This window comes from Rhincodon typus, chromosome 10 (assembly GCF_021869965.1).
Source record: "Rhincodon typus isolate 14 chromosome 10, sRhiTyp1.1, whole genome shotgun sequence".
Taxonomy (NCBI): domain Eukaryota; kingdom Metazoa; phylum Chordata; class Chondrichthyes; order Orectolobiformes; family Rhincodontidae; genus Rhincodon; species Rhincodon typus.
The window spans coordinates 16,153,704-16,178,257 of NC_063341.1; the positions used below are offsets into that span (position 1 = coordinate 16,153,704).

The 24,554-nt window shown below is 39.0% G+C and overlaps 1 protein-coding gene across 1 annotated transcript in view; it reads left to right on the plus strand.

Annotated features, from left to right (window-relative positions):
* Positions 1-23,664, plus strand: part of LOC109938988 (parafibromin) — a 32,143-nt gene extending 8,479 nt beyond the window's left edge. Inside the window, exons 3-5 of the mRNA XM_048602010.1 lie at positions 7,465-7,565; positions 16,063-16,204; positions 22,731-23,664. Coding sequence (XP_048457967.1) covers positions 7,465-7,565; positions 16,063-16,204; positions 22,731-22,767 — 280 coding nt within the window. The 3' untranslated portion in view covers positions 22,768-23,664. The remainder of the gene's footprint in view (positions 1-7,464; positions 7,566-16,062; positions 16,205-22,730) is intronic.
* The last annotated feature ends 890 nt before the right edge of the window (positions 23,665-24,554 follow it).

The window sequence follows — 24,554 nt, forward strand, 5'->3', positions numbered from 1 at the left end:
CAGGAACAAAAACAGAAGTTGCTGGGAAAGCTCAGCAGGTCTGGCAGCATCTGTGAAGAAAAAAAATCAGAGTTAACATTTTGGGTCCGGTGACCCTGACAATTTCAACAATTTACTCAGGACGCTTCTTTGGTAATGGTAATTTTCTTGATTTCCTCCTCACCTTTCAGTTTCTGATTTACTGCTATTAACGGGATGCTACTTTTATCCTCTGTAGTAAAGACTGATGCAAAATACCTGTTGAATTTGTCTGCCATCTCTTTATCCTACATTACTAATTCCCCAGACTCATTTCCTATTGGATCAACAATTTGCTAACTCTTAACTGCTGTAAATATCTGCAGAAACTCTACTGATCTGTTTTATATTTTTGGCTAACTTTCTCTTTTACCCTGTTTTCCCTCCTTACTAATCTTCAAGTAATTCTTTGCTTTTAATAATATTCTGCCCAATCTTCTGACCAATCTTTGCAAGAATTATGTCTTTTCTTTGGATTTGATACTAAGTTTGACCTTTTTTTGTTAACCATAGATGGTGGGTCTGTCCCTTAAAAGTTTCCTTGTTTGTTGGCATATATCTATTCTGCGTTTTCTGGAATATCCCCTCAAATATTTGCCGTTGCTTCTCTACTGACCTAATTCTTAACGTAAAATTTCGGTTCTCGTTTATTAACTCTGCTGTCGTGCCCTCATAATTGCTGTTATTTTAATTCAATATAGTAGTTTTGGACTCATACTTCTAGCCCTTAAACTGTACGTAAAATTCAGTTATAGTATGGTCACTGCTACCGAGGTATGGTTTCACTATGTGGTCAATCCAATCTCATTGGTCAGAACCAGATCCAGTGTAACCTGCTCTCTCATCAGTGCCATAACATGCCGGTCTAAGAAATTGTCCTGAAAACTTGAAATGAATTTCTCCTCTAGACTGCTTTTTCCCATCTAATTTTTCCAATCTCTCTGCAGGTTAAAATTCCCCATGATAATTGCTGTACCCTTTTGACAAGCTCCCATCATTTCTCCCTTGACAGCATGACTTATCATGTGGGTACTGTCAGGATGCCTGTGCACAAATTCCACAAGTGACTTCTTGCCTTAATCATTCCTCATCTCTACCCAGATTGCTTCTATTATCGTGGTTTCCTGAATGCAGGTCATCCCATGCTACTTTTAAAAAATTTGTTCATGGGATAAAGGCTTTGCTGGCTAGGCCAGCATTTATTGCCCATCCCAGAGAACATATAAGAGTCAACTGCATTGCTGTGGGTCTGGAGTGTGGTAAGGATGGCAGGTTCCTTCCCTGAATTCCACCATCTGCCATGGCAGAATTTGAATCCAGGTCCCCAGCACAATAACTCCATCTCTGAATTAATCATCCAGCAATAATACCACTAGGCTATTGCCTCCTGTGATAGTACTAATATCATCTTTAATTAACAGAGCCACTTCCCTATCTTTTCCTTGTTTCCTGTCCTTCCTAAATGTCAGTTACTTTTCAATGTTCAGGTGCCATTCTAGTTATCCTGCAGCCACATCTCAGTTATGGCCACTAGATCATCCTTATTTATCTCAGTAGTACAACTGTTTTGTTTTGAATGCTTTTTAAGACCGAGATAGATGGATTCTTGATTAGTAAAGGGATCAAAGGTTATGGGGAAAAGACAGGAGAATAGGGTTGAGAAACGCATCAACAATGGTTGAATGGCCAAGCAGACTCGATCAGCAGAATGGCTTAATGCTGCTCCCATATCATATGGTCTTGTTGCCTTATGTATTCAAATACAGTGCCTTCAGTTTTCTTTTTTATTATTTTTGTAATCTGTAGTCATATTAATTGATTTGCTATTAGATCTACATTGTCTGTCCCATCCTGTCATTGTCTGTTTATCATTTTCCACATTAATTCCTTCCTCTGTTGCATTTTCCCCACTCTGGCGTTTGCCAAAACTTCCCAAATTTGGACCCTTGCCCCTCCCATTTAGTTTAAAACCTGCTCTACTTCACCAATTATGAGATTCGCTAGAATACCAGTCTCAGAGCAGTTCAGGACTGCCCCACTGGTGCAGTTTCTACTCTACGCAGTATTGGTGTCAGTCCCCCATGAACCAGAACCCATTTCTCCCACACCAGTCTTTCAGCCATGCATTTGTATGCCAATTTACATGTGACTCAGGTCTTAATCCAAAGATTATTAGCTTTGAGGTACTGCTTCTTAATTTGTTGCCCATTTCCTGATCGTGTACATGCAGCTTCCATCACTAGTCAAAAATTTAAAAGCTCATTTACCATTAAAACAATGAGAGAGTCAAAATACATGAAGACTAAAGAGAGAAACAAGCAAGAGACTTCAATTATTGTCGTCAAGCAAAAGAGTTGCGAGGAGTAACAAGGAATATGAACTGAATATGAATATGAGTGAAGAGAGAGTGTACGTGATGGGATGTAATGTGAAAAATGAGATCAAGGACTTTGGGATGGGAGAGTTCAGCGAGGCAGACGTGGAGTCCTTCCCAACAATAATAACAATCCACAGCTTCTTGCATGCTGTAGTAGCTCCTTATGTAACCAGCTTTCTGAATATATTCTGTCGGAAGCAACCCATGTACTCTACTCAACAATTATTCTTGTTTAAACATCATCATTTACCATATCAACTTAAATCAGATCTACATGTTGGGTTTGCAGCAATTTGCACTCTACTGAGCAGACTTTGCATGATAGCGCAGCAATAAAGCTAAGATTGTGCTTAATACAATTTGTCTTAGGAATCTTTTTCAAGTAGTACAAACATTTCTTTTTCTTTTCTTTTAATTTTCTAATTGCATTTTTAAAACTTAAGTGAGTATAATTTAAAATGTGGATTTAAATTGGGCTAGACCCTTGTGAAATAAAGGCTATAGACTAAATTAAGTGAATACTTCTAAGATGGTCTCCCGCAATAGTTTATGAAGTGCTATGAAACTTTGTTATAGGCTATCATTCACAACTCCTGAATCAGACTGTTCATGTTCATCAAAACCTCCCCATTGACAGAAATACATGATGATGCACATTATACACCATTGCAGATGGTGCAGCTTTGAGAAATGTAATTGGAGGCAAGAGGAGAGAACATTTCAAGTGCAAATAACATTAGGAAGGCAAAAAAAGTGCAAAAGCATATTGGAAGTTCGTTAGAATCATGTAGCAATTGACTGAGGAACTGGAGAAGCTGAGAGAAGATATAGACTTTGTTTTGTTTTGTTTTGTTTTGCTTTGCTTTGCTTTTCAGTCTTGCTGTGACAACCATGATTAACAACTACATATGACAGTGAGTGAGAATGTATATGAATAGCACAGAGAAAATCACAGGAGTTTAAATGCAGCCACATCCACAAGCATTCACTCCCTCCACCACTGACGTTCAGTAGCAGCAGTGTGTTCTATCTACAAGATGCACTGCAGAAATTCACCAAAGATCCTCAGACAGTACCTTCCAAACCCACGACCACTTCCATCTAGAAGAACAAGGGTAGCAGATATGTGGGAACACCACCACTTCCAAATTCCCCTCCAATTCACTCACCATCCTGACTTGGAAATATATCGCAGTTCCTTCACTGTCACTGGGTCAAAATCCTGGAATTCTCTCCTTGATGACATTGTGGGTCAACCCACAGCAGGAGGACTGCAGCAGTTCAAGAAGGCAGCTCACTGCCACCTTCTCAAAAGCAGCTAGAGATAGGCAAGAAATGCTGTCCAGCCAGCAACATCCACATCTCACAAAATGAATAATAAAAAAAAAAGCCCAACCAGTTCATGTTGATGTTTAATCTCTGTACAGGTATTTCTAATTACCTGCCCTGAATTCGACACAAGCTAATTTTATTGCATTGGTGCAAGGGGAGAGATCTAGAGTTTTAATGACCTTTGTTCAAAATTGTGACAACTGATCCTTTGTATAAGCCAGTACAATACATTTCAGGGTGTATGGCTCGTTTGATTTGGATTTTTGTGAACAATTTATTATTTAAAACTCAATTATTGTAGTGACTACTAAATAAAGAGAAGGTCAAACAAAAATTAGTTTCTCACTATCTGCTATCCCCGGAAAGTGACCTGTATTTTCTGCCCAAAGCACTAATTTGCAGAGCTACATTTACAAGTGGTTTCAAGTGCAGAAAGTTAATTACTATAGGCTGCCAACTAGAATCTACATAGCTGATCTTGAACCTGAAGCGAATATTACTTGCTGACTACATTCTTTGGAATGTTTAAGTTGCAAGAAAGGAAAAGGAGCTTAATAAGCACAATGCAAAAAGTATTGTCTTGTTGCAGTACCCTTCACATCACTCTTAAGAAACCAGTAACCCTGGAAATTTGGGAGAATTTCTGTGGATGTAAGAGATCACCTCTTTGATTAACTGCCAGAACTTTAAGGAAGTATTTGTTATACCATCAAGCCTCCAGGAGGTTTTACCAGTTATTCCATTCCTGAATAAACATATCTTGCCAAGACCAGTAATATAGCATTGTAGTTGATCTGTGACCAAGGTGGGGAAAATTTAAGCCAGTTTTCCTGTTGATGTCAAGCACCTTGTGAACTTTTGGAGTGTGAGTGGTGAATTTCAATCAAGGACAGGTTCAGATATGGATGTTACATCATTAATTATCTTGATGTTACTTGTTGCCTTGCTAAAGTGGCCATTTGAGCAAAGAACAAGAGGATTGTTATCTGAAGCGCCATATCTAAATTTAGAACCCTTTTTCAGGAAAGAAAGGAAGAAAAGGCAACACATTTCTTCATAATATTTTAGACATTCCCAATTTACTGAAAACTGAAGAGTAGATAAAGAGAAAATTCCCATTGCAAGAAATGTTCAATACTGGAGGAAACTGATTTTAAGGTGATTGACAAGACAATTAGGGGGTGACATAAACAATTTTTTAAAATCCCCAACAGTAAGGATCAGGAATGCATTGCCTGAGATTGTGATGGAAACAGATTCAGTGGTGACTTTCCAAATTAAATTAGGTGACTATTTAAGGAAAAATTATTTGCAGGGTTCTGGTGGAAAGATGAAGGAGTAAAAACAGCTGATTTTCCCTCAGGACCATCGTGGACAAGATGGGATGAATGGCTGCCTCTGCTGTAACCATTCTTAATGCTACTGTGCTCCTGCCATATGCCTTACCTTCCATGGCCAATCAAACTTCATTCCTCCTTTTTGATTATACAAATATGTTGAATTTCCATCACACATCTTTCATCATTTTAACTCCTTTTCCAGATCAGGCCTAATGCTTCAATTGCATTTGTGAATGCCACTTGTTACAACTTACTGGGGTAGTGCATCATAAATTAAGCCTCACTATTCTCGAATTTGTACCAAATGTTAAAGTTTATTTTTTTTAAGTACACATAGTACCCCAGTTTAGCTGACTTTCAGACCAAAATTGATAGAAAGCACAGACGAGGGTTTATGTACTAGCCAAAAATTATTATTTATTGTAAGCAACTAGACTGTAGCTACAAGTAAGCAGGTACAAACCATTGGCATATAACACTAGTAACCACAGTTCTAATCCCTTTATAAATTTCCCCCATTCCCAACACAAACGCATGTGTATGCATGCACACAAATATGCACAAAAAAATAGGGAAAGTAGATTATTGGCAGAGGTACAAAATTGGAACGTCAGACCAATGGACTTTGCTTGCCAGCTCTGATGTTGAGCTTTGGCTAGTTAGGCACTTGGTATTGTATTGTTTATCTCTTAACAAAGTTTTCATAGTTTGTAAGAGGCACAGAGTGGACAGTTCACTTGTAAAATGACTCTGATATATCGCTGCGAAAACCATAGCTCACAGCAACTACTGTAAGGTCATGGGTTCTTCAAGTTTTATCTGAGTTTTTTTCCTGCAGAAACCGGGCACCTACTGTTGGGGAAACACAACTGCCTCTGAGGCATCAACATAACTGCTGCTATCCTCTCCACAACTCCTTAATTTTCTCCTCATCTCTCCATTAGCAATTCTATCTTCCCTAACACTCAATCTAACCTCATCCACTGTCCTGCATCTTCTGCTGCACACAGAATATTTTACAATTCAGATATAATCAAACATGACTGCATGTGCTGTAAGAGCAAATCTTTCACTGAAAATGCCATAACTTAACTTGCATCTTCTGATTCTCCACTGTTGGGCCTGCACCAGTGTAAACACAAACTGTTTCAAGAACATTAATATGACTTTTTTTAATATCCATATTAAATATATATCCAACTATCAGTTACACTATATAAATTCAGTTCAGTGCACGTGTTATATAAAACCATTTACTCACGAGTAAAATTAATGAAAACAGTATCTTGGGCTTTATTAATAGCAGCAAAAAGAACAGAAACAAGGAGGATATGTTGAACTTGTACAAGATACTAGTTTCGCCTCAGCCAAAGTACTGAGTTCAGTCCTGGCTGCCAATCTTTAGGAAGAATGTGAAGAGGGTGCAGCAAAAATTTGGGAGAATGATTCCAGGAATGACTAACTTCAGTTCTGAAGTTGCATCGGCAAAGTTGAGACCGTTTTCCTTGAAGACATGAAGCTGAGACGAGATTTTGTTTTGAAGTATTTAAAATTATGAGGGGTCTGGAGAAGTTAGACAGAGACAAACTGCTTTACTCATGAAAGGATTGAGAATAAGAGGTCCAGGATTAAAAATAATAGGTTAAAAAAAAAAGGTGAATGAGCAGCAAAATCAGAAATTGCTGGAAAAACTCAACAGCATCTATGAAGAGAAAGCAGAGTTAATGTTTCGGGTCCAGTGCCACTTCTTCAGAACTGTTTTGTTTTGTGAAATGAGAAACCACTAGCTTCATGCCATTAATTTGTGGAGTGGACTGCCTGAGTGTGGTGAAGATCGGTTCAGTCAAAGCTTTCAAAATGGAACTAGGCTGTTAAGCTGAAAAGGAAGAAAGTATTGGCTTGTAAAGAGAAGGCAAGAAACTGGCACTCTGACATTCATTCTAATTCCATTCACTTTATTCATTAAGACACATAGAATAGAAGTTTAAAAGTAGCGCTCATATATTAACAGAATATTTAAAACCTAATTATTCAATCAGTAGTAGACATTGTGTGGAATAAAACAGCATATCCTCTGACACACTTTTAATAATGCTATGAGAAATCGTATTAAAAGAAATTTGGTATCAGCTAACTAATTGCATGACCAGTGGCTGATTTGTTTTGGATTATTGTTGGATTTTAAAGATGTGCAGACACATAACATAATTTTAAAAGGACATTTAAAAACCAAGGCACTGAGGAAAGCCCAAAAAATGGTATTTTAAACATTGTCCCTGTTGAAATTGTAGTTTGTAAAATATCAGTCTTCTCTGATCCCTTTAAGAGTGCAGGTGACTTTTTTTAATAGCAAAATAAATTCCATCAAGTCTCTCATTTTTCATTTTTCTCTTTCAGGGATCGTGTTGTGGCTGTTTTCGTACAAGGAGCTGCTTGGCAGTTCAAGGGATGGCCATGGTTATTACCTGATGGATCACCTGTGGATATTTTCGCAAAAAGTAATTTTTCTACTTTTATGTAAGAACATAAATACAAATGAAAGTAGACCATGTGCCCTGTCAAGCCTATTTTATTGTTCAGTCAGATAATGGTTGATCTTCTATTTGAACTCCAAGTTTCTGCCTGATCCTTATATCCCTTGATTAGTATCCAGAATTCTATCCATTCCTGCCTTGAAGATACACAATAAGTGAGCATTCAAACTTTCACAAAATCTGACTAAGGAATATTTCCTTGGCTCTGTTAAAAACAGCCAACTTCTTATCCTAAGATTGACCCTTGGTCCCAGACTCTCCAAACACGTAAAGCATCCTCTCAGAATATTATATTTCAATCAAATTGCCTTTCGTTTTGGCAAATCTCAGAAATAGGCCTATTTTACCAAATCTCTCTTCCCAGGACAGTGCATCTGATTAAAAAATGTTGCATCCCTGCAAAGAGAAGTATGTAATAATTTCTGTCATCCAAAACTACAAACCAGCTTGTTCTAGTAACAGGATTTTTATTTTGACTGGAGATGGCTTACGTTCCTCATAAAAACACTTGTTGCTGAGTGATTATGTTCACTGCTCTCCGTCGGTCTCATTGTCTCTCAATCACTAATAATTGTGAAACTCCTGGATGGTTGTTATTGACAGACAGCCACCCCGCCCTTGTAATAGTTTGTCTTTCATTGTTGTACCTATTTCCTGGGTATGACTTTCTAGATTTCTGCGCTCCTTTTGTGAAACATTAACATCTACATCAACATAAGACCACCCAGGAGCTTTCTGATAAAATGAAAACATGGAACTTATAATTCAAACCTTTATAATATAGGTTAATGTACTATTTGCCTTGGTATTCATTTGCTGCAGCAGCATGTTCGCTTTCTGTGATCTGTGAACAAGGTTCTTTATCTGAATGCATAAAGCATTTGCAACGATACAGCTGAATTAGCACGGAGAAAGATAAATGTTTTAGATCGCATCTTCATTACAAAGACATGGTCTCTGGGAAATAAATATTCCACCATACAAACCATTTTGAAAAATCAGACTGAATGGAGAAGACCAAGTCATATTCCTGGTAGTAAAGAGTGACCCAAAGTCAAAAGGGAGTAAGACTTTTACCTCAGAAGATCAAGAAGTGATATTAATTGAGAAAACAATGGCCAGAAAAGCCTAATCAGGGTAGATGATAGGCCCACAATTGTAGTTGTACCTTTGGACAAAATATTATGCAAGTAAAAATTAGAGCTTGTAGTAAAGGCAATTTAAAACTATAAATGACTTTAATCTTCATAGGTTGGACAAATCAAGTTGGCAAAGATGGTTCAGAAGATGAGCTTATACAATGCTTTTACAAATGTCTTGGAACAATCTAATACAGAGCTAACAAGAGACACAACTATTTTAGATCTCATTGTCTAATGAGGCAAGTTTAATTATTAATCTTATAGTAAAACCTCCTTTAGGAAAATGTGATCATAATACAATTAATTCCATATTACATTTGAAAGCAACTTATTCCAGTTTCAAACAAGAATCTTAACCAAAACCAATTGTGTTAGTATAAGAGGAGAGCTGAACAAGAGACAAAAAAAACTGCAGATGCTGGAATCCAAGCTAGACAAACAGCAGGTTGGACGAACACAGCAAGCCAGGCAGCATCTGAAGGAAAGGAGCAGTCAACATTTAGGATATAACCCTTCTTCAGGACTGGATGTGGGGGTAGGGGGAGCTGCAGATAAAGAGAGGGGAGGGGGGGGTCTAGCAGAATGGTGATGATAGGTGAACGCTGGTAGTAGGTATGACCTGTATGGTCAATGGTAGGGATGAATCTGGTTGGTGGTTGGAAGGGAGGAGATGGGGCTGGAAAGGGAGCCTGGGGATGGGTGGGAAGGTTATTTGAAATTGGAGAACTCCGTATTGAGTCATCCGGGCTGTAGGGTGCCCAAGCAGAAGATAAGGTGTTCTTCAAATCTGCATTCCAAGTCACTGCGACACTGGAGGAGGCCGAGGACGGACGTGTCGTTGGGGGAGTCAGTGGGGGGGGGGTGGGGGCGTTAAAATGGGCAGTAACCAGGTGGTTAGGTTGACTGTTACGGGCCAGATGAAAATGCTCGGTGAAACGGTACCTAGTCTACGTTTGGTCTCACCGATGTAGAGAAGACCACGTCGGGAGCACCGGATGCAATAGACTAGGGTTTGGAAACGATGTATGTGGAGCTGTGTCTCACCTGGAAGGGCTGTTTAGGGCCCTAAATGGAGGTGAGGGAGGTGGTGTGTGGGCAGGTTTTGCATCTTTTACAGTTATAGGGGAAAGGTACTGGGCAGGTTGGAGTGGATAGTGGGGAGTGTGGCACGAACTAAGGAGTGGCAAAAGGAATGGTCTTTGCGGAAGACAGAGAGGGGTGAGGAATGAAGATGTACCGCGTGGTGGGATCTGATTGGAGTTGGCAGAAGTGTTTGAGGATGATACGTTGGATGCTGAGGTTGATGGGTTGGAAAGTGAGGACAAGGGAGATCCTATCTTTATTATGTTTGGGTTGGGGGGGGTTAAGAGCTGTGGCAGGGGAAATGGAGGCGGCTTGGTAGAGGGCTGTTTGGATGACAGAGGGGTGAAAGAGCATTGTTTGAAAAAGGCAGACATCCGGGATGCTTGGAAGTGGAACATCTCCTTGTCAGAGCAGAAGCGATAGAGACGAATTGGGAAAACGGGATGGAATTTTTGCAGGGTACAGAGTGGGAGGAAGTGTAGTCTGGGTTGATTTATTTAAGTGAACCAATTCAAAGGAATGGTTCACTAATAAACAGTCAGAAATATTTAATAAAAATATTCAAAATGTTTAATAAAGTACATTACACTTTTTAAAAAAAACTAAGAAAGACCCTGTGGCTTATTAGAGAAGCTAGGGATAGTATTGAGTTAAAAGAAGAAGTATATAATTTTGCAAATAATCTTAGAAGACCCCAGGATTGGAACTATTTTGAAAATAGCAAAAGTGACCGAAAAGTTGATTTTTTTGAAAAAACGGAAAAGTAGAATATGGGAGTAAACTGAACAGGAATATAAAAACAAAAGTATAATGTGTTTACTATTACAGTAAAGTGATTAAAGAAAACATTTAATAGTAGATGCAGAAAACAGAAGGAAGGACAGGCTGGAGGGGTGCAAATGGCAAAGATTTTATCTCCCTTTTTAGCACAAATTAAATACTGAAGAAGGCACAAAGGAGTTAAAACCTTACGGTAACTAACATCAGCAGAGAAATAATATAGAGATTTTTAATGTGCTTCTGTGAGATGTAGACCTTGAACATTTATTGCCCATCCTGAATTGCCTTTGCAACATAGTAGCTTGCTTGGCCATTTCAGTGGACAGTTACCGGTAAACCACATTGTAGGTCCAAGTCACATTTCGGCCAGATCAGGTAAGGACGGCTTGCTTCTCATAGGTCGTTAGTGAAAGAGTTTTGTAATAACTGATAATAGTTTTGTTGTCACCATTATTGAGATTAGCTCTAAATTCGTGATTAATCAAATTTAAATTGCACCAGCTGTCATGCTGTGATACGAACTCATGTCCCAAAAATATGAGCCTGGGCCTCTGGATTACTAGTCCAATGACATTACCACTACACCACCATCTGCCCTGAAGACGACAAATGCAGGACCTGATTGCCCACATCCTAGAGTTTTAAAAGAGGTAGCTGCAAAGATAGTGAATGCATTGATTAAGATTTTTTACATGTTCCCAGATTCCAGCAGTATTCGGCAGTTAGCAAAAGTAACACTGCTATTGAAGAAAGAAGGGAAAGAAAGATTAGACAAAACAGAGAACTAGAGGCTCATTAGCCTGACACCAGTCTATCATTAAGGAAGTCTTAACAATGCATCTGGAAAACCATAGTATGATCCATTTTATTTTTACAAAAGGCAAGTCATGTTTGACAATAGAGACATGGACCGAGAAGATGTTGTATATTGGATTTCTAAAAGGCATTCAATAATGTACCACAAACAATTATACTCAAAGCCAAAAGTTTCATGTTGGTAATTTGTATCTAATGGAATGGCATAAGGATCTGTGCTGAGACCTCAGCTATTTGCAAAGTTCAATGAATGACTCACAATAAAACAGAGAATTCCATCTAAGTTCACTGATGAAAGAAAGCAGAGGTGCACCCGTAAATGGAAAGATATGTATAAAGTTTGGTAAAGTCAGTAGGCAGCAAGGATATAAGTGCAATGTAATGTGTGGAATATGAGGTTATTCACTCTGGTAGTCGGAAAAGAGACTGTCTTTTTCAAAAAAAAAGTATGAAACTAGATTGATACTGAGAGACTTGGATGTACTCCAAATAAAAACACAGTACGCTAGCATTCATGTACAGTGTGCACTCAAGAAGGCAAATGAAATATATTGGCCATAATTGCAAGGGGATTGGACACAAGAGTAAGGAAGGCTTGCCACAAGCGAGGTGATGGTCTAATAGTATTATCACTCAACCATTAATGCTGAAAGTCAGGTAAGGTTCTGGTGATCTGGGTAGGAATCCTGCCATGGCAGACAGTGGAATTTGAGTTCAGTAAAAAAACAAAATCTGGAATGAAGAGACTAATGATGGCTATTAAACCATTGTTGATTGTCCAAAATACCCATCTATTTCAATGATGTCCTTTTGGGAAGGAAACTGCTGTCCTTGTCTGACCTACCTATGACTCCAGACCGTATTTAACTTTTAACTGCCCTCTAGGCGATTGGGGATGAGCAATAAGTATTGGCCTAGCCACTGAGGCCCACATCTCATGAATGAATTTTTTAAAAAAAATCATTCTGTATTACTTTGATGAGGTCACGCCTGGAGTAGTGTGCACAGTTTTGGTCTCTATCTTTAAGCAAAGATCTGGTTGCAGGCAATGCAGTTTGCTAGATTAGTTTTTGGTATGAGAGGCTATTTATATTGGGCATATTCTGGTGCTTTGAAGAATGAAAGGTGATCTCATTGAAAAATACAAGATTCTGAAGGAATTTGCCATGTCAAACACTGAAAAGATATTACCCCTGCTTAGAATTCAAAACACTGGGACACAATCTCAGGATAAGGGATTGATTATTTAAAACCTAGCCTCCTATGCCAAGGCCTGATGTCCTGTGATGTTTAGTACTAAGGATAAGAGCAACAATATGAAAGGAACATGACTGCTTCGAAGACCACAACCCTTGTCCCCTTTTCTAAGTGCTACACCATTCCTGAATTCGACACACATTATGCTTTTCCTTCTTGGTCACTGTTCAAAATCTTTGGCTATCCTAATTTCACCATAACAGGACAATCATTAAAATCAAGCTTGCCAACACCACCACGTCTAACTAATTAACAGCAGCTTGCCCACATTCCAAAAGATTTTTATGTGGGTTTTCTGTTTGTGAAGAAGAAATACACTATTGAAATGTTGGTAGACATTCAGAATCACAACAATATAGTAACAGTAGAACAAAATGAATATTTCAGATGTAATTTAAACAAAAGATAAGTCATAGATTTCACAAGACTATGGACTCTGAACTGTGCAACAGGTCTGTTTCCAACATTAAGCCTAGGATTGCAGCATTTCATGGAAAAGGCCAAATATCTTTACAGGATAAATGGCAAAAGTCAACAAAATGTGCCCTTACCAGCACCTATACCACTTCTTTATTCTTAAACGTGCTACCAAATTACTGCAACTCCCATTTGTATCTTCTCTAGACCCATTTTGTTTTTGGTTCTTTTCTTGTCCAAAGCCCTTTTGCCATTAATCTGTTGCCTGCCACAAAGCTTCATGTTTATTTTTTCGCTAGCCCCCACCACCCAACATCTCCCTGCCTTTGTACTTGCTTAAAATCAGTTAAATCTTGAACTTGCTTTTAGTTCAACTGAATGGTCATTAACCTGAATTGTTAACAGTTTTTCTATCTTCAAAGATTTTGCCTGTCCCTTTGCATATTTTAAATAATTTTTCTTTTTGATAACAGTGTATTTCTGATCCCTCTGTAGAACAGTATGTTAAAGAAATGATGTCAAATATGTGACCCGAGAGCTACATATGCTCTTGAAGGCTTTCTTCTTCAATGCTGTGCTCCATCTGATTTTTTCATCGTGAAAATGTAAAAAGAACTTTTAGTTCCATTATCCATAATTGACATGTTAATCATAGCATCAAAGTCCATTATTATTGTTTATTGCAGATTTTTTGTAAATTAATAAAAACTTGGTTGAAGAATGAATGCGAAACCCATAACAACAAAAGATAGAACACCCCTATTTAGTGAATGAACTTATCTCAAAGCCAGCAAACAACACCTTCTTTAAAAAAGTTTTCAAGGTTAATAAAGATTTTTAAAAATACTTCAAAAACCTGAAATATACAGAATTATTATTTGAAATGTAATAGTGATTGTTGCATTTTCGAATTTGCTGTAGTTAAACTCTGCTGAAGGGAGGGCCCACACGATGTGCAAAGCTTTACTTCATCTTTAATATGCAGAGTACCAGTTAGTTCTTCTGAACATATAACTGTGCATATTGAATTCTTGATGTGACTTTTCTAAGTCCAGTACGCAGTCACATTTTAGCTACATAAAGCAGATAGCTTTATTGAAATGTGTCCTAAAGCGCTTTGGCAAAGCTATTTAGATTGTATTGCTCAATGTGCATGTATAATAATTACTGTTATTTGAGACACTACAGTACACTTTGTTTTGCAGTTTCCAATCCAAATAACTTGACCTACACCAAATGTAAGCTGTTGATAAATGTATTGTTGCAAAGTCAGATTTAATCTATCTTTATCCAATGCATAACATGTAGATTCCTTAATGCAATGCCTTCAAGTTTGCGAGGTTTTGTGTGCTTAGATCATGAGGTATAACATAACAGTCAGACTGTGAAAGGTCACAGACTGTTTTGGAAGTTATTTCTGTTATAAAATTTATATCTTAAAAACACTCACTTAATATAATTAATAGACAGTGCTAATATTGAAGTAATGATTTGGTATGTCTTTGGATTGTCTTGTTCTATTTAAATACAACTTACTGGTGTATTAATTACAAGAAGTATATACCAGCCAGCAGCAAAACATCAAAATATCTTTAGGACATAATATGACCGAATAATTCATTACTGATTAAAATCCTGATTGAATTATGATCAGCATCATAATTAATGATATTTATCATATCACAATGGTCATTATTTATTGATTTGGACAATACCACAAATTAAGTATTTCATGCAAACTTAAACTTATAGTGCTAATGCAGATAACATCTCTCGGGTCCCATAGTATCACATATATAATATGAGCAGAATAGGCTGTTTGGCCCCTCAAGCTTGTTCCATTGTCCAGTTAGGTCATGGCTGATCTCTACTGCAGCTCTACTTGCATTTCTTTTTCATTTCTCTTGAAACTGTTACCTAACAAAACTCCATTTCTGAAATTTTCAGTTGACCACCACTCCCTCCTCCCAGCACCAATCTCAAAATTAACGCTAATTGTGAAATCAGGAGTCTGCAGAGGTTATCTTTTCCCATTTCTTAGATCCATGCCTGCACAGCAACTAAATTGTAGATTAGGTTTGACAATGCACATCTAGCAGAAAATTATGGCTCAACTTTGTTGATGATTAACCTTGAATAATTTTGAAAAGCTTTTATTTAAAATTCATAAATAATCTTAACACCTGAGCAGAATAACTTGTCTGTCTGAAGAGATTAAGTACTTGACTTCCAATCAACTGACCATCAGTTGCTACAAGGAGCTCGCTGTCTCATTTGGTCAGTCTCTGTCTCTCTAACTTCTGTTCTTTTGCATTCTAGTATTCTGATAAATGCTACTGCGTCTAAATCAGGCCACAATGCAGGCTAAATTGTATAGAAGGAACATGTTTATCTTGGGCACTTACATAGATTTGTTTTTTTTTAATTGCTATACGGCTGTGGTATGTTTGTGCAGTACTTAATGTTACTGGGGGCATGCATTTAAGGTGAGGGGGAAAGTTCAAAAGGAGATGTGAATGGCAAGTTTTTTTACATAGAGATTGCTAGGTGTCTGGAACGTGGTGATGGAGGCAAAAACGATAGGGGTATTGAAGGGGCTTTTAGATAAACACATGAATATGCAAAGAATTCAGGGATATGGACCAAGGGCAGGCAGAAGGGATTAGTTTAATTTGATGTAATGTTCAGCACAACATCCTGGGCCGAAGGGCCCGTTCCTGTGCTGTACTGTTCTACATTCTAAAGATGGTTCAAACCAGATATTCTGAAGTTCAACTTAAATTGAATTGACTTCAAAACTACAGCTTGATGTGGTTCTGTTTTTAAACATATTGTGTTGCTTCTATTGATGTAAACGCAGTTTGGATCAGACCTTATGAAATGTGTTAAGTAAATACACATTCTCTGTTTCTTTAAGACTTATACCTCAATGTTACACCTACATTAATGACTACACTCTCTCCTAGTCAAGGCGTTCCACCTGAAGTATGATGAAATGCGTCTGGATCTAAATGTTCAGAAGTGGGATGTGACTGTACTGGAACTGAGCCACCACAAGCGCCATCTTGACAGAGCTGTTTTGCTACGTTTCTGGGAGACTTTAGACAGGTGAGTAGCTGGTAGGACATCAAGATTCAGAGAGCGTGCCTTATTGCTATAGAGCCAGAGGGTTGTTCAGTGCTGTGACTGGAGAGGGGTGGGGGGTCTGGTGGGACTCGAATTCCACAATAGATTTAGAGTCCCTTAATTTTCTTTCAGAATTCAGTCTGTGTGCAGGAATAAGTATTACCCACCCTTATGTTGAGACTCAAAATAAAAATACACTGTACTTTTGAATGTAGATAACACACTTATGTATTTCAAACATGAATTAAAGAACTTCCCTTATAGTTTACTTTATCATGGTAGAAGCAAGTATTATTTTATAAAGTTAAGATAGAAGATCAGTCATGATTCTGTTGAATGGCAAAGCAGACCTAAAGGCCTGAATGGCCTACTCATTTCTTCCTGTTTCTTATTGCTCCTATTTCTTTTGTTATGTCTTTACTTGGAGCTACAATTTGTACTGGGAACTGACAAGAAAATTTATCCTCCCTTTCTACAGTGCTTTCTTAGAATAGCCACTACTCTGTCTAGCTGTGTACTTGCTCCAGTACTTAATTTACTACTACTTTGCAACTCCTTTACGAGTATAAAAATTGAATGGTAGGTGACAGTCATAATTCCCTGCAGTCTTGGATAACTGAGCTATGTCTTACAGCGGAATTGCTGGTGTTTGCAGTAGCCAGTATTTGCAAGGCTCATATCTGAAGGACTCCTTATCTGTTGGCAATTGAAGGAACCTTGGAAAATGAATTCACTGCCACTATTTAGAAGCATAGTGACATCTTCACAAACTCCTGACAGTCCACAAGTTGGACATGGGCTCAGAAATACAGCTGATTTAAATTATCACAGGCAAAATTGTCCCTAAAAGCCTTGAAATCGTAGTGGAAGTGTGGTCTTCAAAGCAACTCTTGAGGCATTGCTAGCTTGCACTCCACAAGTGCTTCTTAGCATCTTGGTGCTGCAGCAGTATCCCAGTCAAGCTCAGTGTCTGGAGTATTCTTAATTTCAAAAAAATGCAGAGAAAGAAATATAATGCCCCAAGTTCTGACTATGTATCCATTCCATCTCTAAGACCACCTTGTTCTACCATTTACTTTGTCAAACTTTGCCCTACCTCAGGTAATCTTCTGCTGAAGTCCTCATTTGTGCTCTTGTCTTGGAAACTTGACTGTTCGAATACTCTTCTGGCTAATTTCCCACACTCTACCACATAGAAAATTATGAGCTGATCCAAAAATCTGCCATATCCTAACTTATACCAAGTCCCATTTGCTCATTACTCCTGTGCTTGCTCAGCTGCATTATTTTCTGACCTGGCAAGGCTTAAAACTCCAAAATCGTTCTATGGCCTCTCCTCTCTCTATCTCTGTAACTTCTGACAAAGTTCTGAGATCTCTCTGCCACACCAATTCTGACCTCTTTCACAGCCTCAGTTTTAATAATTTCGCCTTTGGCAGTCATGCTTCAGCTGTTAGGGCTCTAATCTCTGGAATTCTATTCCTAATCCAATCCATCTCTCTATCTCAGAGATAGTAGGAACTGCCAATGCTGGAGAATCTGAGATAACAAAGTGTAGAGCTGGATAAACACAGCGGGCCGAGCAGGAAAGCTGACATTTCGGGTCTGGACCCTTCTTCAGAAATAGGGAAGGGGAAGGGGATTCTGAAATAAATAGAGAGAGAGGGGGAGGCGGATGGAAGATGAATAAAGGAGCAGATAGGTGGAGAGGAGACAGACAGGTCAAAGAGGCGGGGATGGAGCCAGTAAAGGTGGGGAGTTTTAGGATTGGGGTTGATCAGTCCAGGGAAGACGGACAGATCAAGGGGGCGGGGATGAGGTTGGTAGGTAGGAGGTGGGGTGGAGCTTGAGGTGGGAGGAGGGGATAGGTGGGAGAAAGGACGGACAGGTTAGGGAGGTGGGGACGAGCTGGGCTGGTTTTGGGATGCAGCCAGGGGAGGGGAGATTTTGAAGCTTGTGAAGTCCATATTGATATCATTGGGCTGCAGGGTTCCCAAGCGAAATATGAGGTGCTGTTCCTGCAACCTTCGTGTGGCATCGTTGCGGCACTGGAGGAGGCCCAGGATGGACATGTCATCCAAGGAGTGGGAGGGGGAGTTGAAGTGGTTCGCAACTGGGAGGTGCAGTTGTTTGTCACAAATTGAGTGTAGGTGTTCCACAAAGCGGTCTCCAAGCCTCCGCTTGGTTTCCCCAATGTAGAGGAGGCAACATCGGGAACAGCGGATACAGTATACCACATTAGCAGATGTGCAGGTGACCATCTGTTTGATGTGGAAGGTTTTCTTGTGGCCTGGGATGGTGGAGAGGTGGGCAGTGTAGGGGCAGGTGTAGTACTTCCTGCGGTTACAAAGAAAAGTGGTGGGCCTGGTGGGGACTGTGGAACGGAAATGGAATCACGGAGTGAGTGATCCCTCCAGGAGGCAGATAAGTGTGGGGAGGCAAAAATGTCTTTGGTAGTGGGGTCAGATTGCAGATGGCGGAAGTGCTGGAGGATGATGCGTTGGATCCGGAGGTTGGTGGGGTGGTACATGAGGACGAGGGAGATTCTGTTTTGGTTGTTATTGCGGGGAGGGGGTATGAGGGATGAGTTGCGGGAAATGCGAGAGACGTGGTCGAGGGCGTTTTCGATCACTGTGGAGGGGAAGTTGCGGTCCTTGAAAAATGAGGACATCTGGGATGTCCGGGAGTGCAATGCCTCATCTCAGGAGCAGATGCGGCGGAGGCGAAGGAATCGGGAATAGGGGATGGCATTTTTGCAGGAAGGTGGGTGAGAGGAGATGTATTCTAGGTAGCTGTGGGAGTCGGTAGGCTTGAAATGGATATCGGTTTCCAGGTGGTTGCCAGAGACGGAAACAGAGGCCCAGGAAGGAGAGAGAGGTATCAGAGATGGTCCAGGTGAACTTTTAAGGTTGGGGTGGAAGGTGTTAGTGAACTGGATGAACTGTTCGAGCTCCTCGTGGGAGCACGAGATGGCGCCGATACAGTCATCGATGTTGCGGATGAAGAAGTAGGGAATAGGGCCAGTGTAGCTTCGGAAGAGGGATTGTTCCACGTATCCTACAAAGAGGCAGGCATAGCTTGGGCCCATGCGGGTACCCATGGCCACCCCCTTTGTCTGTAGGAAGTGGGAGGAATTGGAGGAGAAGTTGTTAAGGGTGAGGACGAGTTCAGCTAAGTGGATAAGGGTGCCAGTGGAGGGGGACTGGTTGGGCCTGTGGGACAGGAAGAGGCGGAGGGCCTTTAGGCCATCTGCATGGGGAATGCAAGTGTATAGGAACTGGACGTCCATGGTAAAGATGAGGTGTTGGGGACCAGGGAATCGGAAGTTTTGGAGGGGGTGGAGGGCGTGGGTGGTGTCACGGGCGTAGGTAGGGAGTTCCTGGACCAAGGGGGAGAAAATGGAGTTGAGATAAATGGAGATGAATTCGGTGGGGCACCTCTCTATCTATCTCCTTTAATGCTCTTTTAAAACCCCAATTTCTTAGACCAAACTTTGGATCATAATATCTCTTTTTGTGTTTTGGTTTATAGTCTGTTTGATCATGTTCTTAAGAGCACTTTGAGTGTTTTATTATGTTAAAAGCATTATGTAGAAATTGTGACAGTTCAGCAGCAGTTTTGCTTAGGCAAGCATATAGACTATGCCAGGACCAATCTGTCACTGGTGGACAGGAAAATCTAGGCCAAAATATCTCTGTAAATCCCCAGATAAGGCAGATGGAGCCTTTATTTCATACCTCATCACTGCTACACTTCTTTAGTATTGATGAATTGACCTAGTGCTTGAGTCTTAGTGTGTTTTGAAACTGCATTTTAAAAAATCCTCTTGTTGATGGACCTTGAAAACCAAGATCAGTCTTAAGAACATTTTATTTGGAGTGTAATCACCTTGAATGTAATACTCAAAATCGGATGTGCAGAGACAATTCATTAGTTGTTGATCTACCCACTAACAAAATAATAATGAAAAGCGTGAGGTGGGCAGGTTGGCTGAATTCTGTCTACAATTTTCCTGATATCTTGCAAGACACTTTGCCAACTGATAATGCTTTCTTCATTACGTGTAAGTTTAGTCAACCTAGATTCTTTCAGTAAAGAAAATTTGATGAAAAATTGTGCAGTATCTTCTTTTTGGTCATCTATCAAATTAATTCATTTCCACGTGCAGTAACCCAGATCCATGATTTATGGGCCCCTCATAAATGGCGAAAATATTTTTTAAAAATGTGTTTTCTTGGTGTGGATGAGTTGGAAGGTGGGATTACAAGGGGTGTGGACATGCCGAGCGTTAAAAAGTTGAAGTGAATATTTTTGAAGTAGAAATTTGCTCACAAAATTAGTGCAAGTAAAACATTAAAATGAGTTAAAATAAAAATAAATATTGTTTCTTATATAACGAGAATTTGGAAAGTATGGTTATCCAAACGGACCTGCCTGTTCTTATTCATGAGTTGCTAAAAGCTAGTATGTAGGTGCAACAATCAATTGGAAAGGCAACTGATTATATAGGCATTCATTTCAAGGAGATTTGAGCACAGAAATAAAGATGTCTTGCTGCTGTTATATAGAACCTTGCCGTAACCTCACATGAAGATTGTGCCCAGTTTTAGTCTCCTTATCTAAGGAAGAACATACTTACCAGAGAGGAAGTACAACTGAGTCTCAACAACCTAATCCCAGGCAGAATTTTCTTATGAGGAGAAATGGAAAAAAACTTGATCTGTATTCTCTGAAGTTTCAAAGAATGAGATGGATGTAGATGGGATGTTTCACCTGACTGGTACATCGAGAAACTGGAGACATAATCTCAGAATAAGGTGCTTAATACATTTAAGACTGAGATAAGGAGGAATTTTTTCGCTGAGGGTGGTGAATCTTTGGAATCCATCATCCCAGCGAGCGCTGGATGCTCCAGCCATTGAGCATGTTCAAGACAGAAATCGATAGGTTTCTGAAGACTATATAACTTTAAGGCATATGGAGATAGTGTGGGGCATTAAGAAGATATCAGCTAGAATGGCGGGCAGGACCACTGGTCTTAATGGCCTCCTCCTGTTCTTGTGTTCCTAGTAAGGATTCTCAGGAATTTGTTTTTCTCCTTGTGGGATTGAAACTAGAATGAGGTAGAAGTTTGTTTATATTGTGTTAGAGTGAGCTGTGAAATAAATTAAAGCACAATAAGTATGTACATTCACACTTTCAACGAAGGCTGTTTGTGTTTAAGATGATTGATTGTAGATGTATAATTTTCAAAATTTGTGTGGCAGCTTTTTTTCAAGTACCAGTGACCCAGGTTCGATTTACAGCCTTGGGTGACTGAGTGGAGTTTACATTTTCTCCCTGTGTTTGTGTGGGTTTCCTGTAGGTGCCCCGGTTTCCTCCTCCAGCCCAAAGATGTGCAGGTTAGGTGGACTGGCCATGCTAAATTGCCCATAGGGACCAGGGATATGTAGGCTTGGTGAATTAGCCATGGGATACACAAGGATTGGATAGAAGAGTGGGTCTTCAGAGGATTGGTGTGGACTTGATGGGCTGAATGGCCTGTTTCCACACTTTAGGGATTCTGTTCTGAGATTCGAGGTTTTGTATATTCTTTTTGATATTTGATCCATTGAAATGAATGTACATCAGAAAATTGAGGATGAACCCAATTTCTAAAGATGTCTTACATTTTTAGGAATGAATACACAAATTTTTCACTTGTCAAGATCAATTTTAATACTTTGTGCACAAAAGATTATTAAAATATAAAGATAAGTATAGTTTGTTAATGTAACTGGTATACAGCCATCAATTATGTCTTTATTATGTCGCTTTTAGTTTTTAAATGTAGGATTTATGGGCTTCACAAAATCATAACTTGTTCACTTGAAATGTTTTGGGATGCTTGGCTAGACATCAAAGTAGAGAACTACTGCGGTACCTCATTTATTAGTTAAATTCTGATGGTAGTCTTTTAATTTGTTTTATTCCATGGCATATTTAACAACTGATACTTTTCTTTTATTCACTTTCACACTTAATTGTTCAAAAAGATACAAGAATGCTGTGAGTTTTCACAGCTGATTTTTATGTGTTGTAATTACAAGTCATGAGCTGAGTCTTTTGTGATAAGGCTGATGCATTCACACACGCTGCCTGTTGGTTTCCTTATCTCTTCAACTCCATTTCTGCAGGTGCAATCCATTGTGCTACTGCAGAAGGTTGTATAATATATTTTGAATGCATGTCATTGCCCAAATTCAGCCGTTGCTGCTGTACAATAAAACATTCAGCTCGGACCTCAAGGACATGTTAATATGTAAAGAAAACTGCAGTGTGCCATCGTTTATCTCTAAAGGTCATGTCCGTTTCATGGGGGAGAAATCACGATTGTCAACGTTAACTTCTTTCACTTGATTCCTTGGAGCCGTTTTTTATTGTTGCAACCACAAAGATCTTGCAATGAGTTTTTGTAACTTCAGTAACTTCGGTTGTGACTGAGTTTTGTTTTCTTTTAACACAACAGGTACATGGTGAAGCACAAGTCCCATTTGAGATTCTAAGTTGTCTGAAACTCTGTGGTTGCTGCCATTCATTTCTGGGAGATTGGAGGAAATCTACAAGAGCCACATATATCTTGGGACTAAACTGTTTCACTGACATCTCTACGTTTGTCAAGAGCAGTGACAGTACAGTATGAGTGAACTTGACATGTCTCATATGCGATACTTGTTGGAAAACTTCTATTGCATTGGGGAATTGATGTCTGCAACAATTAGACATAAACAATGTGCTTATACTACCAGTTTTCCAATGGTAGATTGACTTCTAGTCTGCAAACTCAAATTTGTATTTTATTCTATAGTGAGTGTTTATATTTCATTTTTATTTTTCAGGCAGCGCTTTTTGTTTATTTTAGTCCATTCTTTCTCTTTTCCAGCTTTTCCTTTTACAATTGTTAGTGTAAGCCGCAAATTGTATAGCATCACTGCTGTGGGATAGGGATTTCTTCAAACCGTTCTCAGGTAGAATAAGTGATAAGACAGCCATAGATGACATAGGTTCACTGTTTTTCTTTTTGTAAAATATGACAAAATTATACATTGAAGTGCAGCTGCCTTGAGCTGTGATGGGGCTTGAACAATCACTTGAGTATTGTTAAGAATTTGGGCAGTGAGAGAAAGAAAAAACCTAAAAGGTCCATTATTCCTATTATGAAAAAATTAATTGGAAGCCCTGAACTTTACAGCATTGACTGAAAGGTAAGTAATAATGGTTTGTAACTTTGAAACCTATCATATGTACTTAGCTTTCTAAGCACGAATGTGAAAAGCTGATGGTGTACTTGCAAGTTCTGTACTTCAAACTTCTTAAAGTCCATCTAGTGCCGACATACAAATGATTAAGAATCCACTTATGCTGCTTGCTGACATGAGATAAATATATTACATAAAATACCAGTTTGTTGCTGTTTTCATTACACTTCCATCAGTGTGTTGAAAGAATTCACATTTATTTCACTCTTCTTTAGGGGAAAAAAAGGAAGGGTTTTTGTTTGAGGGCACAATCATCATTCATTCAGCCTCAGAAATGCAAGCAGTACCAGTAAAACTTTGATAGTGTTGACAGCAATGAGCATTTTTAACTTAATGACTAGGATAGTGCTTACAAAGTTTAAAAAGCAAAGTTTGTCTCATGGTGATGCATAGAAGGAATCATACTGATGCAATATATTTATTTAAATAGTGATCATAAATAATAATTAAAAACTGATACAGAAAATTAATAGTTGAGCTGGAAAGTTGCATGAGGGAAAATGTAAGTGATGCTCACCACAGCATAGGATAGTGCCAAAATGAACAATTCAGTCAATTTTCCTAACATTCAGTATCTTAAGATTTTAAAAAAACAGATTGAGCACAACATCTGATTTAGTAAAAAATATCTGTTTGAAGCTGTTTACAGTAGCCCAGGGACAAAACCTCACCCAGGGTTTGGTTTTTTTTTGTCCTGCTGTCTGGTTTGAACTGGAAAGTAGTTTTATACATTTGATCCTACAACATATTCACAAGTAGAGCTCCTTTAGGTGGATGAAACTCAATCAAATAGATGGAATTCTTGTTTTTACCTGCTGTGTTAGATAACCAGAAATAAAAGGTAATGATGCTGAAACCTGAAAAAAATGACTTCACGCAGTATAAACAACATTGAGTATTGTGCTCTAAAACCTGAAAATGTGTAACAGTATCCAAGATCAAATGTCAATTGTGATAGTTTGGAGAACAATGCATAAGACTGAATAACCATTACGTCAACGATGCTTTCTTTTCAGTGAAGCTTGTAAAGACTG